The sequence below is a fragment of the Chelmon rostratus genome, chromosome 9, assembly GCF_017976325.1.
Source record: "Chelmon rostratus isolate fCheRos1 chromosome 9, fCheRos1.pri, whole genome shotgun sequence".
Classification (NCBI taxonomy): domain Eukaryota; kingdom Metazoa; phylum Chordata; class Actinopteri; order Chaetodontiformes; family Chaetodontidae; genus Chelmon; species Chelmon rostratus.
This window is the reverse complement of record NC_055666.1, coordinates 27,478,770-27,503,329: the sequence shown is the minus strand read 5'-3', so window position 1 is coordinate 27,503,329 and position 24,560 is coordinate 27,478,770. Positions and strand designations below refer to the sequence as shown.

Sequence of the window (24,560 nt, the reverse complement as noted above, 5' to 3'; positions counted from 1 at the left end):
TGAACAAATGTTATTTCCACGTTGCAAACCAGCTAATAGCAGTTTACTCTTCGACAAGAATTACACCAGAGTACTTTTACTTCACCCAGTGGAGGTACTTTCATTTTACACAGAAAACGCTGAAAATTTGAACTCTGTGAAGAATAATTCTGCTGTTAGGCTGCAATTAGATATTTACAATATGTTAGAAAAAAGAGCAAAATGTTCCTCACAATTTCCCAAAACCCAGTTTAACGTATTTAAATGTGTTATTTTATCAGACAAACAGACAGAAACTCAAAAATATTCAGTTTATCATCATATCTGGAACACTGGAACCAGTGAGGAACTATTCATTATCGAGACAGTTTCTGATGTGAATCTTTAAATACACAAATATATAGTTTCATTTTTTAAAAAGGCTCAATAATTTCCCCAAACAGACTGACTTTATAGATTTTATCAAATGTTACTCAAAACAGGAGGACAGAGTGCATTTAATAGGGACTTCTCTGGTGTTTATTCAGTCCAACATTTGTTTGGAGCTCTTTGCCGGGATGGAAACAAATTTCCTGTCTGGATTCAACAAATTCAACTGGATATTAATAAAATATATGGCCAAAATTTTATAGAGAGAGGACGCTGTTATAGCAGCACATTAATTCCCAGAGCGTCACAATCATACGTCCAGCTCCCACACAGGGCTGCAGTGACTGGGTGTCCACATACTTTTGGCCGTTCTGTGTTATCAAACTGTATTTCCAGCAGAAGCCGACGCATCATTTAATAGTGTTGTTACCAGAGAGAACAGAGTCTTCCTGTTTATTTACTGTAACACCATAAATCATTATTGATTAATTCAGATATCGATGATGCCGTTTGTTTGATGTTTGCAGTTGTTGGAGTTGTCAGAGTGTGTCTGAGCCGATAAACTGTCTGCCTGCGTTTCTCTGGAAATGAACATTAAGAAGCGCCTCTGCCCGTTCGGCTTCTGACAGCAGCTGAAGAGAGAACATGAGCGCTGCTGTCCGACAAACACCGACGCAGAACAGATTTGTTATTTTCTGTTTCTGAGCCTCTGCAGCGGCTTTAACAGGATTCACACAAACCTTCAGGGAAATTTTCAGCTTCCCGAAAAAAGAAAAGAAAAAAAAAAAAACAGAAAGCAGCAAAAGAAAAAGCAAAGAAAAAGTCACAGATGTGGAGCTGTGTGTTAACATCCGACCTCAATCCTCTAATTTAACCTCCGGAGATTACGGGGACACGGGGAGAGAGGCGCAGTCCTGCTTTTTCATCTCTTAGTTGTGTACTTTGTCTTTTTTTTATTATTCAAATATATTGTTGTCGTCCATCCTGAAATCTCTCCTTTCCAACAATAAAACAGATTGAGGGGAAATCAAAATAAAGAAAAGATGACATGAACGCTGACGTGTGGAGGTCGGCCAGAGGATTAGAGCGAGAGAAACAGCTGTTCACTGAACACACACACACACACATACACACACTTAGAGCATGCAAAAGTGCTGCATTTGAGGACCTGACTGAAGCCTACTTAAATGCTTGAATGGAGATCTGCACTAGAAACTGAACTCACTGATCCCTCACATGAAATATGAATCGAAAATATCCAAACACATGAGAAATGTATCCAGATCAGAGGTAGGAAGACGTATTCAGGTACTTCACTTTAGTAAAAGTACTCATAGCATGCTTATAAAATACTTGGTTCAGTTTATTTCTATGGAGTGATTCACTGAAATCAACCGATTTCTGTCACAAATGGTGATTTTGTCCTAAAAGAGGCGAGCTGAGGGGGGGTTTTGGTGACGGAGGAGTTCTCCTCATCCCCCTTTCCCTTCACAGGCTCCTCAAAGTGCAACCAGGAAGATGAAGAGGAAGAAGAGGAGGAAGGAGGAAGTGAGGGCAGAGCGAGAGGATGAGGAATGTGGAGGAGATAAAGGCAGAGAGGCGATGAGAGGGAGAGATAAAGAGAGGGAGAGAGGGGGGAGGAGAGAGGAGACGAGTGTTTCCCATCCAAACAGACACTTCAGGTGATACGGAGAGAAAACGCCTCGTAAAAAACGACATCTTTCTCCCTCTCTCTCCCCTCCTCTCTTATCTCCTCGCCACAGTCTGAGCGCAGGAAGGAGAGGTGATTCAAGGTGAAGAACGAGGCGGACATATTAAATAAAAACGAGAGGAGAGAAGACAGAGGAGGGAGGCAAGGAAGACAATGGGTGAGGAGGAGGGAATAAAGGAAGGGGAGTGGATGAGGGGAGAGGAAAGAGGAGATGCAGGGAAAGAAAAGGAACAACTAGGAAGGGAAAGACAGTGAGAAAAGAGGTTGGGGAAGGAAGAATGTGGATGAGGAGGAAAGGAGAGAGAGCAAAGAAAAGGGAGGAAGGGAGGAAAGAGAGCAGGAAAGGAAAGGAAACCAAAAAGACGAAGTGAAGAGAATAGGGAAGAAGGGAAGGAGGAAGGAAACAGGGAAAAAAGGTAGGAAGAGAAGGGAGAGAGAAGGTAGAGCAACGAGAAAGGAAAGGAGAAGAAAAGGGAAGGAACAAGGAGGGAAGGACATAAAGGGAAGGAAGAAAGGGAGGAATGATTGACCGAAGCCCTTTTTGCTCTATAAAACCTCTCTGAGCTCAGCCGACCACTGCGTCATTTTCTGCCTCAGGGCTGAAGCAGTTAACCAACACACACACACACACACACACACACACACACTCTCTCTCTCACACACACACACACTCTCACACACACTCACACCTCTGCCAGTCATAAAATCTCTGGACCCTGCAGGGCAGAGCGTGACGAGGGCAGAGGGCGTCGCGCATGTGTGTGTGTGTGTGTGTGTGTGTGTGTGTGTGTGTGTGAGACACACAAGTAGCACAGAGGTAAAAAAAAAAAAAAAAAAAAGGAGAGGAGAATGAGGAGGTTTGGCCTGGTGATGAAGATTAATCTGAAGATGATTAGAAGCTGAAATGATTAACAGATCTTCATCACTGATGAAAACCATTAAGTTTGACAAAGCAATCCTAACCACAGTCTTCATCAGCAGGTGTTCAGTCTGCATGATGATGACGGTGAAGAGGGTGACGAAGATGAAAATGATGTTGAGAAAGATTCAGATAAGGCACAAAGTGGTGATGAGGATGAAGAAGATGAAGACGAGATTTTTGAAGATGAGGATCATAATACTGATACTATTACTGCCATAGCACTACTAATGATAGTACTGCTAATACTGCTATTGTTAGTTGAACTGTTTCTACTTCTGGCACTACTGCTAGTACTGCTACTGTTGCTACTGCTAATATTAGTTGTGCTAATACTGATGCTGCTAAGTCAACAAGAAAGTGCTGTTAGAATATGCTAACCTGCTAACCTGTACCTGCACCTGTACCTGCACCTGCACCTTCACCAGTACCTGTTCTTGTACCTGTACCTGCACCTGTACCTTCACCTGTACCTGCACCTGTACCTGCACCTTCACCAGTACCTGTACCTGCACCTGTACCTGCACCTGTACCTGTACCTTCACCTGTACCTGTACCTTCACCTGTACCTGTACCTGTACCTGCAGCTCAGTGTTTGGCTCAGCTTCCAGCAGTCAGTCTGGACGTCAGCTCAGGACGGACGGACATACGTCACCGTCCTGCAGCTGCTATGACGGACGATGAGTTTTCTACGTGACAGAGAGCCACAGGATGTAAACACCAAACAGGAAGTTGTAAAGAGAAGAAGATGACAGAGCGCAGCCGTCAGTAAAAGATCGATTACCGCACAAAGACAGCGTTCAAATCAAAAAAGAAAAGGAAGGAAAGAGCTGCTGGTGATTCTCATTTATGTCCTGATTGATGAAGTCACGTTTCTCTCTCTGTGTGTCTTTCTCTCTCTCTCTCTCTCCAGTAGCTGTCACTTTTCTCGCCGTCACCTGTCAGTCAGGATGCAGATGGAGGCGGTTGCCGCGGCGACTGCCAGTGACTGTACACTTGGCAGAAGGTCTTTTAACATCTCGAGTTGTACCCTCACTCTCTCTCTCTCGCTCTCTCTCTGCTGATACTAGTACTGTTAAAGGACCCGCTGCTGATACTGGTACTTGTACTGCTCGCAGTACTATTACTGCTCGTGCTGCTGTTCCTCTGGGTGAAACGCATGTCCCCTGCTGTCTGACTCAACGCTCTTATAAACAATTCTTTATCATATATGTCCTCGTCATTTGCGACATATGACTGTTTGCAGAAGCTTAAATCTGCTGAAAATAGAGCAGGATTTTGCTTTAGGTTCCTCTCCCACTAAATAATATGACAAGAAACAACCAAACCAGGATTCAATGAGAACCTTAATCTGAATCAACAGAATATGAACCAAATCCTGTTCGTCTTCTCTGCCTTTCTGTTCTGCTGCTCGTCGTAAACGCAACACCGTCACACCGTGAGTGTTAATGTCAGCAGCATCTGCACTGCTGCTGCTGATCGGAACGAGCAGCCATGTTGACTCTGTGTGTGTGTGTGTGTGTGTGTGCGTGTGTGTGTTCCTGCAGACAGACACAGTTCAGCAGCCCAGTGTACAGAGCAGCTGTACAGCATCTGACCTCTGACCCCGCCTACAGGTGTGAGTGTGTGTTGAGGACAGCGACCTCCTCCTCTCCTGAGTCATACCACCTGCTGCCAGGCCTGTTTCAGCACACACACACACACACACAGACACACACTCAGCTCACACACATGGTGATATATATGTTGTGTGTGTAGTGTTGTGTACTCCCCTTCATCTCCTCCTCTTCCTCCTCCTCCTCCTCCTTCTCTCTCCATGCCTGCATTTGCTGTCGCCTGCTTGTTTTGTTCTCGCTTGTGTGTGTGTGTGTGTGTGTGTGTGTGAAGCCTCAGGCAGGTTTCCGTTCCACTTCGCTTGTGTTGTTGGAGCAGGTGGCGACACACACACACACACACACACACACACACACACACACACATAAACACACGCAATAACACACCAACAAAATTATGTGTCTTGTGTTTCTGATTTCTGGCTTCGCATTAAAAGCAAAACACACACACACACACACACACAAACACACACGCAACACACACACTGATCTTTGTATTGAGTCGTCTCAGTGGCTCAAACACAATCACAGCCCTGAGGGGGCGACCGAGATAGACGGAGACAGACAGAGATGGAGAGAGAGGCTGAATAGGAGACTGAAGGAGTTCCTTCACGGTTCCTGAGGTTCTCTATAGATCGGTTAAAATAACCTGCTTCATCTGAACAAAGGGGCCAAGGCTGAGAAAATGTCATGTTTCACACCGACTCTCTTTTCTACTTCCTGTCCTCGTTGTACTGTTACTTTCCTGTGTGAGAACAAGCATGCATGTTCTGGTTCTGAGCCACAGAACCCAAGCGTTCTCTTATTGTACATCAGACAAGAAACGGTCGAGTCAGGGTTCCAGTCGTGTCCTGTTTTTCTGGCTTCTGGCTTTATCTTGATTTATTTTTTCAGCGTGTGAGATTTATGGAATATAATATTTAGAATCATGTTTTTTGTGAAAATCAGAATTGTTTTTGTTAGCTTAGAATGACTCGTTATATCTGAAGCAAGAGCAGCTCCTCTTCCACAGAGTCCGCCATGTTGGACCGCCATGTTGCTACGGTAGCCCAGAACGGACAAACCAAACGCTGGCTCTACAGAGACACTTTCACATTTACGGCCAGCGTACGTTCTCCTACACACTCAGAAGGAAAGGGTGAGGTGAGGAACTCACTCAATCTGCAACCTCACCACTAGATGGCACTAAATCCTCCACACTGGACCTTTAAGTCTAATTGCATAACTGTCTTTTAATTGTCTATAAAATGAGACAAAATGCTATTCTGACCATGCCAACATGCTCGTGCTAGCATTTAGCAGGTATGTTTACGATGTTCACCATGTTGGTTTAGCATGTACACATGCTAACACTTGCTAATTTGCAGTAAGCAGATTACAGCTGAGCCTGGTGGGCGTGTCATCAGATTCGCAGGTATTTGGATTTTTTTTTACATGCTTGACAGCTGAGCTAGCAAGAGGGCGGAAACACAAATCTAACTGTTGTCAAGGACAGGAGGTTTGATGCAGTGAGACTGAAGGAAAACGAGCAATTAGCATTTTAACTGATCAGTCTTGACGTTAGCTGTTGTTTCATGTGCTACAGCTGACTAGCCTGAAATTTGAAACTTGAAACTTGAACCTGAAGCTTCTCCCGGGGGGGATATTTGTTTGGTGACGTGCGTCCATGTTTAAAGACGAAGTCAAACGTGACTCTTTAGCCACACTGTAACTTAGCGTAGCTGTCTGTCAATGACAGAACGGAGACATCAGTGTTTAATGTAAATACAGTTTCACTTCCTGATTGGTTAATGCACATTTAATGGGGGCAATTACGCAACCAAAAATATAAAATGTGTGTTTAAAATAAACTAAAATGCAACTTTAAATCCAGAAAACTCGTATTTTAAGCACTGCAGCTCCTGCCTTCACGTGTCTACGTGATCGTCGTTCAGCAGAATTTAAAGCAGCTCTTCAGAAGTAAACGTCTCATTTCTTTGAATTCAAGTTGAGGAGCTTTTATTTTGACTGAGCTCTGAGTTTGTGGCTTCAGCAGGACATACAGAGATCTACCTGTCTGACACACCCTGCAGTGTATGCACCGACACACACACACACACACACACACACACACACACACAGAGGGGATTATGTTGTGCTGAGTGATGTCCATGTTTAGGAATGTGTGTGTTTAAGGAGAAAAATATGGCTCTTGTGTGTGTGTGGTACAAAGACCCCTTTGTGGCCAGGTACCCGCCCCCTCCACCACCACCACCCTGAACACTGGAGATACTGAGAGCTGTATCTCCATCTCTACATCGTACCTGTTCTAACCTGTGAAAACACACACACATACACTGAGTTTAAACTACTATCAAACTGCTACAACTACGACTTATGTATTCATTCATTACATTTAGCTGTCTAATTTAACTAAAATAAACAAGTATAATTTAATGTAATATTATTACATCTGGACCTGCTCGACCACAGCACAGCCTGTTTCTGCACATTCCTCTCTGAATTCCTTCTGTATTAAAAAAAAAACATGAAATAAAGCAAATTATAAGGAATTTAACGAACGGTTGTGCAGCTGTGTGACCTGTTACTGGACGATGGAAAACATGCAATGATGGGAAAAAAAGATGGAAAATGGCAAAAAAAATAAAAAAAGAAACACGTCTCCTGTCTTTTAAATGTGTGTAAAACACGGCAGAGAGTCGACATCAGGCTGACGGCTCTGTGAGGCTGCACATGCTGACATCAGCATGCTAACGTGCTCCCAATGACAGCATGCTGATATTTGGAAAATATAATGTTCACCGTCTTAATTTAGCTTGTTAATATTCTAATATTTTCAAATTAGCACTAAACATGAAATACAGCTGAGGCTGAATGTGACTGCCATCAGTTCTGCAGTATTTAGTCATTAATAAAGTGAAATTTTGACTTGATGATGCTACTGATGCTACTCTGTCCAGGAGCTGTTGAGCACTTCAGTCTGGATCATCTTAGCGTAGCTACAAACCCCGCCTATGTCCTGATACTGACTCTGGCACCGCGTTTGCTTGCAGTCTGAATGATGTCGTTCATCTGGACGTTTGTCAGAACTGAGAGTCTTTCCTCAGGCGACAGCAAACCAAAAGCTGCAGGTAAAGTTCCTGAAAGTGCTCCTTCCTAGAAAAGTTAAAGCCCTTCCTGGCCCTGAAAGCTCCAGCAGAAATCCTGACTGACAGACTGATACCAGAACAGTCGCTCCTCATTCTGTCCTGACGTCATCAGCTGCTCGGCGGACCTGCATGTCGTCTCTGCTCTCCGGCTGCACCAAATACAGGAAACGTGCTTCAATCGAGCCTAAAGTCCGTCCTCATTATCACAAACCAATAGATGCTTCCAGCAGTAACTGTAATCCAGCTGTAGTTACATTTGAGTACTGTGAGTATTTGTACTGCACACCCTCCTCTCAGCAGAGCCTGACTGATGACAGACGCTCTGTCCCTGCCTGACGACCGTTTCAGCCATTGAAGTGAAATTACTGTAATTTTCTGGGGGAAAAAGCTTCTAGCCGCCCGGCTAATGGTCACCATTACGGTTTATTTTTCTGACAGCGAGCCGGACTGCAGAGAAACAGGAAGTCCTCTGTCTGTCAAACTGCAGAAACATGTTTCACATTAAAAACACCTGTTTTAAATCGCTGATCATTTAATGGACTGTAACTATAGCTGCACAAACCGATTACGAGTGTTTTGTGAGAACATTAGCGGGTTCAGTGAAATGGAAAACACCTTCTCGGTGGTGGTAAAGTACTGTGTGTTTCTGGGTGTGTCGTTTTACTGGATTTTTATAATTTCATCCAGGCAGGTGGCGTGGATAAAAAACCGCCGGTCTGATAATTATTGTGGTTGATAGGAGGTGTTTTCCCTCTTGCGCCTCAAACCTCGAGGAGAAAAATATCATTTTTTAGGCTGCAGCTCAGTGGTTCCAAATCATTCAGACGACGCCAACTGTGTCCCCTCATCACAAAGGCATGAAGTATAAAAAGTTCAAGTTTAAGCATAAATTGTGAACTATTGGACCGGGCTGATTTTTCCTCGTCTGGTCGTGTTACCTGAAGGCTTTGTTGCAGCCCGAGGAGCTAACAGTATCCAGTACTTCAGACTTTCGACCTGTCTCTTGAACCGCTCTTATGGGCCGATCTCGCCTACAATTGGCTGGTTCACATATTCATTCTTTACATTCATTCCAGCGCTTTTAATGAGGTGGAACAACAGGCACATTCAGCACCTCTGTGTTATTCAACCTTGTGCTGCTGAAGCCGTTCTGCTGCTGCAGAGGTATTCAGTTCAGACTCGAGCTGCGTCGGAAGCGTCGGTGGGCTTTCAGAACAAAAACAGCTCTGCTGTGAAACTACCCAGCTGCACTGGTGTGGGCGTGTTGTTTCAGGTACAGGTGAACAAGGACATTCAGGCCAGGACGTCTGGTTTGAGTAAAAGATCCATGAGTTGAGGCTTATTGCAGGTTTAAACTTACATTTGTGCAGATATTTTCTGAACAATCGCAGCGTTTTGCAGGATGATGCTGCAGCCCGACGTCACCGCTGCTGCTGCGCCGAACGCAACGCTGCTGTGCTTCAGTGTTTTCTGTTTGAACGAGGCCTCACGTGGTCAAATCAGGACGGCTCCTCCGCACCTTTTTGTGGGCGTCACCATCAGGAAGTGGTTTCAGACGCTGATGAGAAGTCAGAGGATCACCACAGATGCAGAATGTGCTGAACCAAATTTTAACGCAATTGAGTAGTTAGCGAGATATTACCGACCGACAGACCAGCATCCATCTTTAGATTAAAGCCTTTAGATCTCAGCTGAACTGCCTACAAGCCTCTGACATGTAGAGCAAAGCAGTCAGAAACTGTATCTGTGCTGCTTGTGTGGAACAGATTATGAATCAAACTCAGGAAACAACAGAAGGGAAAAATGCAGATTTGGATGAAGCGGTGGTTGTGAAAACAGGCTGTCCTCCTGTTCTCCTTCAGACAGCTGATAGGCGCCGTGATATGAGCGTGGCGGGCTGCAGGCGCGATGATACGCTGCTACAACAATGCAGTTCCAGGTGGGAAGAATTTTTACACTCTGTCGTAGGTGTTCGCAGTTTTTTTTTTTAAATGTGTTGTGGCTTGAAATGTTTTCCTCTCCTCTCAGAGCTCACAGTCATACATCAGTGTCTCTGCTGATGCCAGCTCATGCCCAAAAATCTGAACTTTACACACTGCAAAAGGATTCAAATGTCCAGACTTCTCTTTATTAATGAGGCTAGAACTGAAATACTTTGACCTTTCTCTTTGTTTATATGGAAATATGTAACTCAGACTGTTGCAACCCATGAAAACAGAGTTGGTATGTGGGAGACAGGAACAAACACTCAGCTCAAGGCTTATATAAACTGAATGACAGAACACACACACACACACACACACACACACACACACACACACACTCTTCATCTCTCTTCATTCAAAGGGCAGAGCTTTCCATAGAAGGAGGGATTGTGTTGGACTGGATGGAGGGGGGGGGGGGGGGGGGGGGGGGGGGGGGGGGGGGGGGGGGGGGGGGTCAGTACTATGAGTCAGCACGCAGACACACACACACACACACACGCACGCACAGGTCGTGGTGTTACCATAGAGACAGCTGAGCTGGTCAGCGTAAAAGCAGGAAGGACGCCGTCGGACTGTTAATGCCCTGAGTCCTGACGGGGGAGGGGGGGTCAGAGAGGAGCCCTCATTAACCTCTGACCTCCTCCCTCTCTGCTGCTAATAACTGTCTCTGAGTGATATTTGACCTTTGACCCCGGCAGGTTCAGCACCTGCCCGCTGTTGTTTTGATCTCTTGCTTTGTGCTGTTTGCTGAAAGTCCAAAGGTGTGTGTGTGTGTGTGTGTGTGTGTGTGTGTGTGTGTGTGTGTGTTGAGGCCACATGCCAGCAGGTGGGCAGCTGTAAACTTAAAGTGACAGACACAATGGTTGATGTGTTCATGAGGACTGAAGAGAAAATGTATTGTTATCAGTGGTGGACAGCAATGAAGTATTTTTACTCAAACACTGTACTCAACTAACATTTTAAGGTACTTGTACTTGAGTATTTCCATTTTAAGCTACTTCATACTTCTATTCAAGTACATTTCAGAGGCAAATACTGTACTTTTTACTGTACTACATTTATTTGATGTGTGTGTAGTTCCTGATTACTTTAGATGTTACTTTAGAATGATAACACAAATCAACAAATACATTATGATGTCATATCACAGTTTAGTAGAAAACTTTATTGATGTAAGATAAACTATAGAAAGTCATTCAAATCAGCTCCGTCAATAACTCAAATTCAATAATGTAGCATATTATTGCATAATGTTACTTTCTTACATGTTACTGTATTAATAAAAATAACAGAGTTTAATAATAATATAATTTTTTGGCTGTGTTGTTGTTGATGATACTTGAATAAATAAGACTTCCTGGATCTTTATCTTGTTCTATCATCTGACTTCCTGAGTGGGATCAATTTATCTAATCTGATCCATTAATAGAAGCATGTAAAACCTCCACTGCATAATGTGACCTATTACATTATTCAGTGTTTATTTCTGAATTCTTCCTGCACTCTTGCATCATGTGTTTCTGTCTCTATCTGTGAGCGTGCACCTCATACATTTTCTCCCCAGGTGTGACAGATGGGAGTGAGAATGGAATACTGCACCTCTACCTGCAGCGTTCCCACTGTTCCCACTGTTCCCAGTTCCTGTTTGTAACTCAGCCCACTTTGACCACCCAGTGAATGCACAGAGAGCGCCACTTTAACATTTAACAACATGTTTATTGAAATAAAATCTTGCTTTTAGCTGTAAAATACAAAACAAAAAGGAAAACACTGTACATATATTTCCCCAGAGAAGAAGAGTACATGACTGAGCAGGTGTGCGATGGAGTCGATATGAGGCCGTGCGCCTTTAAATCCATCGGGAAGCCTTGAAGTGTCACACCTGCGAGCCCAAGTGTTAACAGGCTAAATATTAACCCAGCAGGAGTGCTAGCAAGCTGCTAACACCAGCGGGAACTCTGCTGGAGCGACCGGTCTGAGCTTCAGCTTCATATATGCGATGGTGATGACGGTGAATATGCAGGTGCGTGTGCAGGTGAGTCTTTGGTACAGGTATTTAGATGGTTGAAGTATTGTTAAGCACACACACGACACACAACAATGTTGCAACATAAACAGCAGATGAAAAAGTACAAAACAAAACATTTGACACGTCGTTCACATCTATGTACAGTCTGAACATCGCTACGACCCCTCAGTGTGATTGTCTTCACAGTGCACGTGACATTTTGAATTTTCACAGCCGTAAGTTCATCAGCGTGAAGCCACAGAACAGCCGACGTGGCGTGAAAGCTTGTCCCCGTCACGCAGTTAATGCCCCCCTCCCCGTCCGTCAACCCCCCTTTTTGTACATTAAATAGAAAAGAGCAAGGCACTCTGGGTAAAAGAAGGCGAAAGCGGGCGCCTGGAAAATTACCTGCCATTAATCTGTGCAAACAATTGACTTTTAAACCCCGGTGATTGGGAACACGGCAAAATTAAAAGTCGTATTTCAGCTGACCTGACAGGAGGTGCCGAGGTTAAGAAATGGTTGTATTTAGTCTTAGTGTACCTTTTCCTTCATAGTGTAGTGGCTTTTTACAACCCCCCTTCCTCCTCCTCCTCCTCTTCCTTATTCCCTTTCTTCCTTTCTTCACTGCTTGGCTCCCTGACCGAGCTGAAATTACCTTAAATTGGTCTGAACTGGATGGAAACACTCTAAAGTGCTGCTCAGCCAGTCTAGTTCCTGGCCAAAAAAAAGCCAAGAAACAATAAAAATGGGTACCAAACTAACTCAGGAATTCACAGTCACTCTCTGTCACACTTCAACAAGCTGATCCAGCCATAAAGAGAAGCTTTAAACCTCGAGTCAGCTCTTCAGGAAAAAAAAAAAGAAAAGAAAAACACATTCAGACTTAATAAGGATGTCAGCGTGAACCTTTCAATGGTCGCACAAAGAACTCCAGATTCAAAAACACTTGTGAATAATAAAAAGGAGAAACTCAAAATCTCCTTCATTTAACGCACCGTGAACAGGTGAAACTAACCACAGACAAAACAAAGGAAAAACATACAGAAGCTACGGATAGACCCATATGGGATTTCCCATATCAATAATGAACGGATTATCCAGGATTTTAAAATTTGTAAATCCTACTTCTTCTTTTTTGTTTTGTCAAACTTATTGAAAATATCTGAATTAAATAGTGGAAGAATTGAAACATGAACAACAAAAAAATCAACACAAACATTGAGTATTAACCCTCCAGCATGTTCTGGATCAACAGAGTTCATTTTGGGGGTTATGGTCACCAAACATCAGCCTTTAAATATTGGTAAACCCATATTTGGTCTATCCCTAATGGAATCCTTCATGGTGTGGATACTGTGGTGTCCATGTTGGGGTGAAAACCAAAAACTGAACAGAACGGAAATGGTGAACACAACCAAAACAAATCAAAAATAAAAGGGAAAACGGCCGTTTGGAAGTGGGTGATGTGCAGGGGAATCAGTGCAGCTTTGGTAGAAGAAAATTGGCTGTGCCAAATAAGTTCCAGCGTGACTACCACACCCGGTTGGTCCAATAAATGTCCCTGTGGTACATTGCCGTGTTTGCATAGTCGCCTACCTGTTTGCTGCTGTATTTGGGAGGGTTGGCCTTGTAGCTGTAATCCGAATATTGGTCGGAGCCTGTGGAGTTGTTGTCGCCTGTTCCCACAAAGGTGTTGGTGGCGGGGAGGTCCTGAACGGCCTGGTGCTTCTTGGAGGCAGAGGGCGACTGTGGCTGCAGCTGGATAGAGGGTAGGGGGGAGTTAGAGCGGTAGTGGCGGCCCAGGTCGGGGCTACCCGGTGGGTAGTTAAGCGGCAAGTGGATTCTGGGACTGTCGTTGACATTGTCATTGATGAGGTTGAACTTGAGGCCCTTCTGCAGGCTGGCCTCCTCGTCCTCCTCCAATGGCTTGGCCGGTTTAGGAGCTTTTCCTTTTTTGCTCTTTTTCCCTTTGCCGTTTTTGGGGCCCTGTTTGGGAGCATACAAGTCCTTACTCTCCTTCTTGCCAGCCTGGTAGCCACTCTTGGTGTCCTTCTGCAGCCGGTGTCTGATGACCATCACTGCCACAATGACCAGAATCACACCAGCGATACCAGCGAGGCTGCCATATAGGATGTTGCTGCGCTGAGCAAGGGCATAGTTTGGATCTCCAGCAATGTCCCTGTCCAGAGGGGTGTAGAGGCTGTGTCCGACCAGTGCCTCGATGAGGGAGACATTGGACTTGGTGTCATTGACAAAAACATGGACGAGTGCAGTGGTGTGGCGGGGAGGTTTGCCTTTATCACTGACCCTCACAACCAGGCGGTGCAGCCCGTTGTGTTTGCCTGTGAATTCCTGCGCCAGTGTGATCTCCCCACTGCTGGGTGAGATGTGGAAGAGGCCATATGGGTTGCCACCTGTGATGGTGTAGACCAGCTCAGCATTGGGTCCAGAGTCAATATCCTCAGCCTCTACCACCTCCACACGGGTCTCTGGTGGGGTGACAGGTGACATGTATGTGTAGGAGGAGTTAGCCGGTTTGGTTACATAGGGGGCATTATCATTCTCGTCCAGGACATTGATGGTCACACCCACATAGGAGGACCGAGGTGGGTCACCAGCATCGACAGCCTTCAGGCGGAAGGTGTAGGTGCTCTCCTTCTCACGGTCAAAGGAGATGCTGGACAGGATGGTTCCTGTGCCATTTTGGATGACAAACTTGCCATTGTCTGGTTCCACAAAAAGCCTCACTCGGGCGTTCTCCCCCTTATCATTATCAGTGACAGTCACCACACCAACGGGATTGAGCGGAGCCATGTTCTCGATGACAGAGAAGCTGTAGCCGCTCAGCATAAACTTGGGGTCATTGTCATTGCGGTCCAGAACGTTAATCACTACTGTAGCAGTGCCGGTTTTGCTAGGAACGCCCTTGTCTGCTGCTGCTACACGGAATTCATAACGCTCCATCTCTTCCCGATCCAGTAGGTTCTTCACTCGAACCTCTCCAGTGTTGGCATCAATTTCAAAGAGCCTGGTGGCGGAGAGCTCGATGATGCTATAGGACAGCTCTGCGTTAGTGCCGCTGTCTGCGTCTGTTGCCACGACATCCAGTACCTTGTCACCTGGCTGGTTGCCCTCTGCAAAGTCCACCTCGACCATCGCAGGGGAAAAGTTTGGCGTGTTGTCGTTCATGTCAGTGACTTGGACTTTGAGAGAGTTGGTGCTGGACAGGGCTGGGTTCCCAGAATCCACAGCAACAATTTCAATCCTGTAATCCTTAACACGCTCATAATCCAGCAGGGTAGTAGTCTGCAGGAAGTATTTCCTCTTCCGATCGTTGGCTGACTCACTGGCAGGTCGGAGCTGAAATGGGACGTCACCAGCAACCACGCATGTCACCACGGCATTTTCACCCTCATCACGGTCCGACACCTGGACCAACGCCACTGGCGTGCCGATGGGCATGTCCTCGGAGATGTTGGCCACGCCGTCCTGGTGCGTCACCAAGCCAATACCACGGATCTCGATGGCTGGCGCGTTGTCGTTCTGGTCCTTGACGTTGATGGTGACCACCACCTTGGAGCTCTTGGAGTTGGGGCCACGATCTTTGGCCACTACAAAGAACTTGAGGAAGTTCTCCTCCTCGCGGTCCACCAGGCCCTTAACGTAGATGATTCCAGTAGAGCGGTCAATGCGCAGAAGCCTCTGGACAGTGTCCGAAGCCTGGTGGAGGCTGTAGTCGATCTCTCCATTGGTGCCAGTGTCTGCATCGTTGGCTCTGACCTACAAGGACAAGAAAAGAAGTTTACCATTTCACTTCCAAACACTGTTTGACAAGAACCACACAATTCCCTCAAAAAGTTGTGCAATAAGCTAATTTTATGTTGTAGACTCTCAGGTCAGTCATCCAGGACAACAAAACACATTTTGACTTGACAACGACCATGTCACTGCCTCCACACCACATTGAGTTTCATCTAGTTTGTTTTAGTACATGTTCTACCCTTTCCGCTCTTAAATACTCTGAACCACGTTTAGAAGATGTTTGGGTTCATTTACTTAAACGTCAAAACTCACAACAAAGACTCAAATACAGGCGGTTTTGCAGGTTTTGCCGTTGAGTTTTGAGGACAGATGACAGACAGGAAATCTTCAGTACACAGAAATCCAGAATGTCGTTTTATTTTGGCTTTGTGAACTCCTGAAACTGAACCCTCAAGTTCTTCAGTCACTGTGGTTTCATGCGTTGGTCACGGGCAGATCCACCACAAATGTTTAGATATTAGTGCAGTTTTGCTCATTTCTGTCAATTCATAGTCAGAATTGAGCAGCCTGTCCACACCACATCATAACCTGTTTTTGTCTTTTTAATGATTATTTAGCTTCTTTGTCTTACAAAGACTCAGAACCATGACTAATGTAACACTACAAAGCCCTTTGTGTTTTCCTGAGGGGGAGGACTTTTTCTGCTGTGTGTGAAACATAACAGACGATCAAAGCTGAGTGCACACACCCACACAACAACATCTAACCGCCGTGCAGCGGGTCATTGGCATCTAATGGGCAGATGAGTGAATGTTAATGTTCCTCTCATTATCAGAAAAGCCCTGGCTCCTCGGGGCCCATTAGGAGACTGAGAGGACAGACCAACAACGGCCACGATCCAGCTTCGTACGCCCAAACCCAAAGTAAATGGAGGTAATTAGCCAATTAGGAGGTACAATCAGTCAGCAGAATATCACTTAGGATGTTCTTGTTAGGACACCTTTCTATCTACACATCTAATACTTTTTAATTGCATTCATTCAATGCCACGGCTGCTGTTACAAAATGTAGGTCGGCGTGTAGTTTTAAATGAACTAGCTGTTGAACAGCTGATTTAAATGTCCCAGGTGCTGCTGGTTCAGCGTTTCTACAGGCTTCACCTGGGACTCACTGTAATGCAATTAGGGTTTTTTACATTTTAAGGCCATTATTCCTTTAAAGCGGAGCTGAATCTGCGCCAGGCTTGCACTCAGCAAAATAATCTCCTAAAACTTGAACCCTAAAAAATATTGGTTTCTTCAAAAAAAAAAAAAAAAAAAAAAAAAAAAAACGAGAAAAAGAAATCTTCCAGTGCGGTAAAATTATTTCAACCTATTTAAACAAACAATAAAACTCATGCTGTTTGAGCCAAGGACACAGGAATCAGTTTCATGTCCCAGTGAAGATGCCAACATTTTCTAAAGGCATAGTTATGCTCAGATAACCGGCCGCTCGCTGTATCTTCATATTTACTGTCCAGACATGGTGGCACATGGCCAATGAGCATATCCCAAAAAGTCAACTATTCCTTTCAGATACTAAATATTCATCTTAATGTTGGGCTGATATTTGGGGGAAATTAAATGCAAAAAAAATATGCACAATGTTTACATTTGATGTAATACTGCAGCAATAAAAACCATGGAGTCAAGGGAACATTTAGTTGAACATTTAAGGAGGAAATCTGGGTTTCAAAGGTTCATTCAGCCGACAGAATCTCTGAGGGATTTTCTTTTTAACACAGACTCTAGTTCATACTGCCACATAATAAATATCTGGTTTCCTGCCCGCTCAGGATCACAGACTGTGACAGACCGTCACCGGCACACCCGGGGGTGACCGTGGAAATCACTGATCCGAGTCGGAGAGGTTAAGGTTAAAGAAAACATGAAAGTGAAATTATAATTTCTCCTGCCCATTGATTTCCTTTTCTCCGGTGTGGCTTTAAGCGGCAGACATCACCAAACAGCGGTGAATTATTGACAGCTTCTGAGAATTGCGTATTGAACAGTCGAGCTGCTGGAGCAAAGTGCTGCTGTGATGAGGCCAGAGCTGCGCTGGCTGCTCTCCAAGGCCGCTCCGTCCAGGCGTACAGCAAATATAAACACTGTTTATCTCCCAGCTAACAATTAACCAGTGAGACCGAGCGGGGTCTTAAACGAACCGACCAGATTTTCTGCATCTTTTGCCCGTTTTAGAAAACTAAACCTCTGATTTCTCCTGACCCTTTTTTCACTAGCTAAACCATCAGTTTCTACACTGCCTGACTTCCTTCAAGGATGCTGTTAGTTTCAGTTTATTCCTGAGAAAACTTGCTGCAGACGGATAATCCATCACAGTCTATAACCTGTCTGGTTTATTCTTGACTAAAACACGCTGTAATCACAAGCTAGTTCAGTGGAGACGCTTCAAATAATTGTGGGCTGCCTCTTTTAAGTTGACTAATCAGCTGCTTGTCAAAGAAATATTTAATGATATTGATCATCTTTTCTGGAGATGTGGCTGTGAGTCATTGGTTAGAATGGTCAGAGTTATTATTTTGTCTTTAATAAGCTCAAGAATTGAAGAGCTCCAATAATAATACTGGAGGAACAATGTGACCGATTTTTACAATCACCTCATAAATCAGCCGAAGAAATCTCCCGATTACTAGTCACATGATTGGTAGTTTCGTTCATTTTACGATTAGTAAAGGCCCTGAAAACATCCTTTCTCACTCAGCTTCTTACTCTGATGAACACACGACTGACCAGATCTGCCAAAGTTAGAGCTGCTTTGGTTGAATTCTGTGTTTTCTTTTCCTCCTCGTCTGAAGCAGGCGGGGCTCAGTCAGGTGATGTCACAGACTTCAGTCAACCAACCAGACGCAAGAGCAATTTTCAAAATGTGGTGACTGTTGTCAGGTTGTTTGTTTATGTTGTAGATTAACTGTGTGTACATCTATCCATCTATAGGTTATATATACAGTATCTATATACAGTACAAATATATATATACATATATATATATATATATATATATATATCTGATGGTCACCCTCAACTTCATGAGATGCAGCTAAAAGCTCTTTTTTTTGTCAAATCAAATATTTCTGACTAAATGAGCAAAAATCTAAGTTGAAAGCTCCAGAAAGGGCTTGTAACTAAACCTCAAGACTTTTTGTCAACCCACCGTTTCCAAAGTCAAGAATGAACTTCCACACTCAGTAATTTAATATTCTAATATTTAACCATTAATATGGAGGCTTTCAGAACACCTTTAGAGAAAGACAGACCTGATGAGGCTCTCAGTTGTGACCCATGTGGCTGCCTGGAAGGAAGGAAATCCATCTAAAATCACATGGCTCACTTTTGAAGTAGCGCAATGGAAGAAAATAGGTTAAAATATGCTAAGCGCAGTGTTATGCTCCTTTAAAGAGCGAGTCAAAAAGCAGGGATATACATGTCTGTGCCGCCATTGGACGATTTAAGCAGGTCAGGGTCGTCAGTCAGCGCTGTCCCGCTGCCTCTAAAGCATCACTTCTCAAACGCACGTTAAGTGAAATGAATTCTGCGGCTCTCTGAAATGCAATGAGCCACATCCAGAGCAATAATACCAATAAGCCCCGTGGATAATCTCATGACTGACTCAGATTAAGTCATGCACGGCTCGCTGGAAGGCTGGCTGGTCGCGCCGCAGCCGGGGAGGGAAGCGAGAGGAGGCTTCCGCAGCGAGGTGGGTTTGTCGCGACGTTCGCCGAGCTAAACCGAACCTCCCTGATCCGCGCGCTGACGGCGACATCACGTTCCGGCCGCCCCGGCGGAGGGCTCAAAGGTGAAGTTGAATCAGTGGTTAATATGTGACTCCACGCGGCGATCCCACGCCCTGCTTCACCTCCACTGCACCATCTGTCTGCACGGATAATTGAGCAGCATATTATGTGCAGTCACTGCGCCGTGTTGTCCTGCAGCTCGCAGTGTTATCACCAACAGGGCCAAAGGTTCCACTACAATGTTTGGTGGACAAGAAAACTCTGGATGGAGTCTGGAGGAGCAGCAGCACTCAGACACCAGGAGGGACAGATTTAGCATGAATAAACTCACTTTCCTACCAGATTTACTGAGGGAAAAAGCCACATTTAGGTGAAACATTCGCTCAGGTGTGATAGTGTTAATCAGATTTCTGCTTCCTGTGTAGAAAACTGGTTTATTTATACCCCTTTAAGATGTTTTTTTTACATCCCGGGTTTGATGTTAGTTGTTTTGTCCATCATTCCTGTCACTTTGATAATATCATATTTTTACCACGAAGCCTCACATCACAAGGCCTCTTCAATCCAATTATCTGAACCACTGATGTGGAAGAGAAAACCGAGCTGAACACAGGACTGAGCTGCGAAACCGCGACGATAATTAGGACAGCTGAACAAACTCGAACGAGATTAAGGGCTCGATGGTGAGTTAATATTGACAACAAATCACAACTATAGAAATATTATGGCTCACAGTTTACCTTTGTTTTCAGATTAGGGCTGAAACCAACATTTTTTGTCATTATTGATTAATCTTCTGATGGTTTTTCAGTTAAATCAATCAGTCAGTTTAGAAAATATCAGAAAATCGTGAAGCTGCGCATCAGATGTTTTCAGACTCGAGGCGACGTCTTCAACTATCCAAAACTGTCCAAACCTATAAATATACCCAGTAAATTCTGGCATTAGAGAAGCTGCAACCAGCAAATCTTTGGCATTCTGGTCCTATCAGTCAGTTATTATTGATTAGTCTCCTGTCAATCAGTTGATCAAAAGTGTTATTGCACTAATTCAGATAAAAAGAATAATATGGTTAAACTAATGACTAACTTTCCTTCTGGTCAACACGCCTTAATGTACAAGTGCATACAGTATGTGTGTGTGTGTGCAGCGTGTGTGTGTGTGTGTGTGTGCAGCATGTGTGTGTGTGCGTGCACTGACCTGCAGCACAGAGTATCCCTGTGGGCTGTTCTCCGGCAGCTCGGCCTCGTAGTGATTCCTCTCAAACTTCGGGGCGTTGTCGTTCTGGTCGGTGACGGTGACCCGCAGCAGAGCGCTGCTCGCCCTCGCCGGCTTCCCGCCGTCCACCACCCGGATGTTCAGGTCGTACGAGTCCTTCTTCTCGCGGTCCAGGTTGCCCATGACGACCAGCTGAGGCAGCTTCTCGTCCGAGTCGACGGCGACCTGCAGGCTGAACAGCTGGTCGGCGTCCGGCCCGGTGCTGAGCGAGTACTCGGCCACGCCGTTGGTGCCGGAGTCTCTGTCGGTGGCCATGGGGATGGAGAAGAGGGCGCCGATGTGCGTGTTCTCGGGGATGGACAGGGTGAGGATGGGCGAGGAGAACTGCGGCGTGTTGTCATTGATGTCCAACACCTCGATGCGTCCCTCGATCAGCCGCGGTCCCGAGCCGATGCCTTTCACCATGTCAGTGATCGACACCTCAAACTCCAGGAAGCATTTGTCGCCCTCAAACAGGTTGCGGCAGTCCCTCAGCGTCTCGCGGTCGATGGGGATCTCGGTGGTGTAGATGTCGCCGGTCTTTCCGTCCACTCGCAGGTACGGTGAGCCCACCTCCAGCTTGTAGAGGTGGCCGGTGTCGGGCAAGCCTTGGTCCGCCGCCAGGCTACCGATCAACGTGTTGGGCGGCTGCTCCTCCGGAACCCGATACAGGATGTCGGTGGGCGCGGCGCCGCAGGAGACCAGCAGGATGACCGCCAGGAAAAGCAGAACCTCCCACCTCAGTGCCATGTCTCCGCCCGACAGCACCGCTCTGAAAGAGACAGGGAAAACAGATTAGAGCGAGCGCCCGTCACTCATCCTCCGCACGCCGTACAGACAGCGCCAAATAACAGAAAGTTGACTTAGGATCCACAGAGCTGCTCCTCTCTCTGATTTATGTCAGAGCCGTTCAGGAATAAATGCTCGAATTTGTCTCCTCGGGCCACTAAACATGTCCCATGCAGTTATTTGTGAGACCTAAGGGTGACGAGGTTTCAGGCCCGGTCTCGCCGCCGGCTGCAGAGAGCGGCCGAGCAGCACGGGCTGACGACTTCCTCCTGCTGCCAGTCGACCCCCCTGACAGCGAGACGAGTCGAGCGCCGCTACAGGCGACGCTCGACCAAAAATACTGACGAGGGGCAGCGAGAAGGAACCGGACGACTGCAGGTCTCAGCAACTTACACCTCATAAGAGCTTTTCATGCTGATTAGAGTAGAAATAAAGACCCATGTCAACCTGTGTTCAGAGTCCTGGGGAGGCCCCCAGAACTTTCACATGGAAAAACCGAAAAGTTACGATCAAAAAGCAACAAAGGGAAGAAAATACTGACACACAAAACGTTTCTCATTTCTCATTCCCATTGTCCACCTCAGCATCACTGCCTCAGTCAAAGCTAGTGTCGAGTGTTTACATGCAGCGTGTTCTGGAATAAAGTTTTTTTTTCGTTAGCGGGAGCAGCTAGCGCCTTTTTTCGTGTGTTTGTTTATGAACGTGTGTGACAGAATGTAAAGAATCACGTGCACGTCCGCTCTGGAGTGCGTTCGGTGTGTATTCAGAGATACAATCCACAGAGAGCAGCAGTAACAGGAGGTCAGTAGTGGCCCAACAGCTTATTCTGCCCCCAGGCCCCATTGTGAGTAAATCAGGCCACGACTGACTCATCAGACCGATGTGTGTGTGTGTGTGTGTGGCTGCACACACACACACACACGTTGGTCAGAGATGAGGGAGACACAAGATAATTTAAAAATGTGGATAACTGAGCTCAAACAGTCTCTGCTGGAAGATTCACATGAAAAGTGACAGAAATACTGCGAGTGAACGTCGGATCGTCGTTACACAAATAAAAAGGAACCGAACACTAAATAAAGGTAATATTTTTAAAGTTTGTCTGAGATGCTGACTTGAAAATACTTTTATTATTTCCATTTCACAACATTTAAGGTCTAGAATATACAATAAATAACAGGATTTCAGACATTTGAAGGCTCATGGGACTCAGGTTTGAGACAGTTTGAATGGAAAATAAGACGACTTCTACGTTACACACCTGCGTCATGATGATTTCAGACATTAGACACAATATTAGACTTTATAGACGATATGAAGCCGACTTCAGGCTGTGAGATGAGAACCGACTCTGTGATCAAGGCCGAACGTTCTACTCACAAACTAACTTTTCACCTGACGTCTGGTGTCCATAACTCTTGAAGACGTGAAGTCTTTCTTCCTCTCCTCCACCTCTCTTTCTCTTTCTTCTCTCTGTCTCTGTGTTCTTTGCTTGGCAGTAATTCATCTCAGACACACTGCGCTTCGTGCTGTAGGAGTTTCTCAGCTGCGGGTCGCCAAGGTTAATCTAAAGATTTTTTTCTTCTCCTCACGTCCTTGATTTGGAGAGGAACACACACACACATACACACACACTCACACACACACACTACGACATGGACCGGCATGCTGAGCAGGAAGTCTCAATGCTCTCCTCCTCCTCATCCTCCGTCCACTACAACGCTGATGCACAGACTTCACTGTGTGTGTGTGTGTGTGCGTGTGTGTGTGTGGGAGTTAAGGCTTGTGTTTCCTGAGCCTGTTAAGTCTCCTACAGAGAGAAGTCAGCAGGCCTTGTACACATTCATTCTGTGACATGAAATGAATCAACAGTCTGAACTCTGCCAGCAGCTTCTGTTGTTCACAAAAGCAACACACCGCATCCATCGAAGCAGCTATTTCAGAAAGTTATTTTAACACCAAATGAAACTTCACACATCAGAACACGTCCTCTGTCTGCGTGTCCCTTTCACACTGCGACCCTGAACACGTACAGACGTTTCCCAGAGGAGCGTCCGGCATTAAATGGACGGCGTGTCCAGCCTCCTGCAGCCCCCGCCCAGACGTCACCCCTCGCCTTAAACCAAACCATCAAAAAGGTACGGAGCATGACTGCCCAATCTGAAAACCACAAACTTCAAATTACTCAGAAGCACTGTTTGTTAACCGATGGTAATAATACAACACCATATGGCCAAAAGTCTGTGGACAGGGCCGCCACCAAAGAGTTTGAAAGAGCCCTGACTTCAGCCTCATCCAGCACCTTCGAGACGAACTAAACAAACTGCAAGCAAGGCCTTCTTGGGAATTGTCCACACTAAAATATTTATTACACTGAGAAAGAGATGGAGGAGACTAGAAGTCGGCTTATTAGCGCTGCGGCTACATTAAGTATGACAGCCATGTTTTTTTAAATAAACACACTTTTTTAATATCAGACATGATTCAAACATATACACTGTGCGGAGCGTTTCCCAAAGGTTATTTTATTATCAATTATTCTCAATCAATTGATCTTTGAGTTTCTAAAAAAAGTCTGATGAAGTAAAAAACGTCAATCACGAGTTTGTTGGACCGCCAGTGAAAAACCGAACAGAGAACAGAGAACAGCAGAAAATCCCAACAAGTGTGAAGCTGAAAGCAGCAAATGTTTGACACTGTTGTAGCTGCTCCCTGCTGTGACACACACACACACACACACACACACACAAACCTAATTACCCCTTTACGAATGAGAACAAATGTGTATGCAGGTGGGGGGTTTCACTGTGTTTGCAAGTGTGAATGTGCATGTGAATACCTCTGTGTGTGTGTGTGTGTGTGTGTGTGTGCTGCAGTGTAATGTGTGTGTGTTTCTTCTCTCACATTTTTTCCAGAGCTGCCAAATACCCCAAACCACGACCTCTGACCTCTGACCTCGCAGCATTTCGCACATCACCGTGGAGCTGAAGCAGCGCTGTCGACTGGCTGACGTCCAGTCTGCTGATGTACGAGCGAACACGACAGTCTGTCTGCGCTGAACTGAACCAACCAGTCAGACGAGTCGGAAATACGACTGCACGGTGATGGTGATTACGTAATTCATCTTTAGGATTTTAGCCACTTTCAAACTCTTTTTTTAGAACTTCTGTGATTTTCTGATGCTACTTTAGCACCACATGTATTTATTATTAGCGGCATACATGTA

The 24,560-nt window shown here is 45.3% G+C and overlaps 1 protein-coding gene across 1 annotated transcript in view; it reads right to left on the bottom strand.

Annotated features, from left to right (window-relative positions):
- LOC121611855 (protocadherin-1-like) overlaps window positions 1-24,560 on the bottom strand; it is a 174,582-nt gene that overhangs the window by 140,180 nt on the left and 9,842 nt on the right. Inside the window, exons 3-4 of the mRNA XM_041944565.1 lie at window positions 20,489-21,317; window positions 13,333-15,516 (exon numbers count right to left, since the gene is read on the bottom strand). Coding sequence (XP_041800499.1) covers window positions 13,333-15,516; window positions 20,489-21,295 — 2,991 coding nt within the window. The 5' untranslated portion in view covers window positions 21,296-21,317. The remainder of the gene's footprint in view (window positions 1-13,332; window positions 15,517-20,488; window positions 21,318-24,560) is intronic.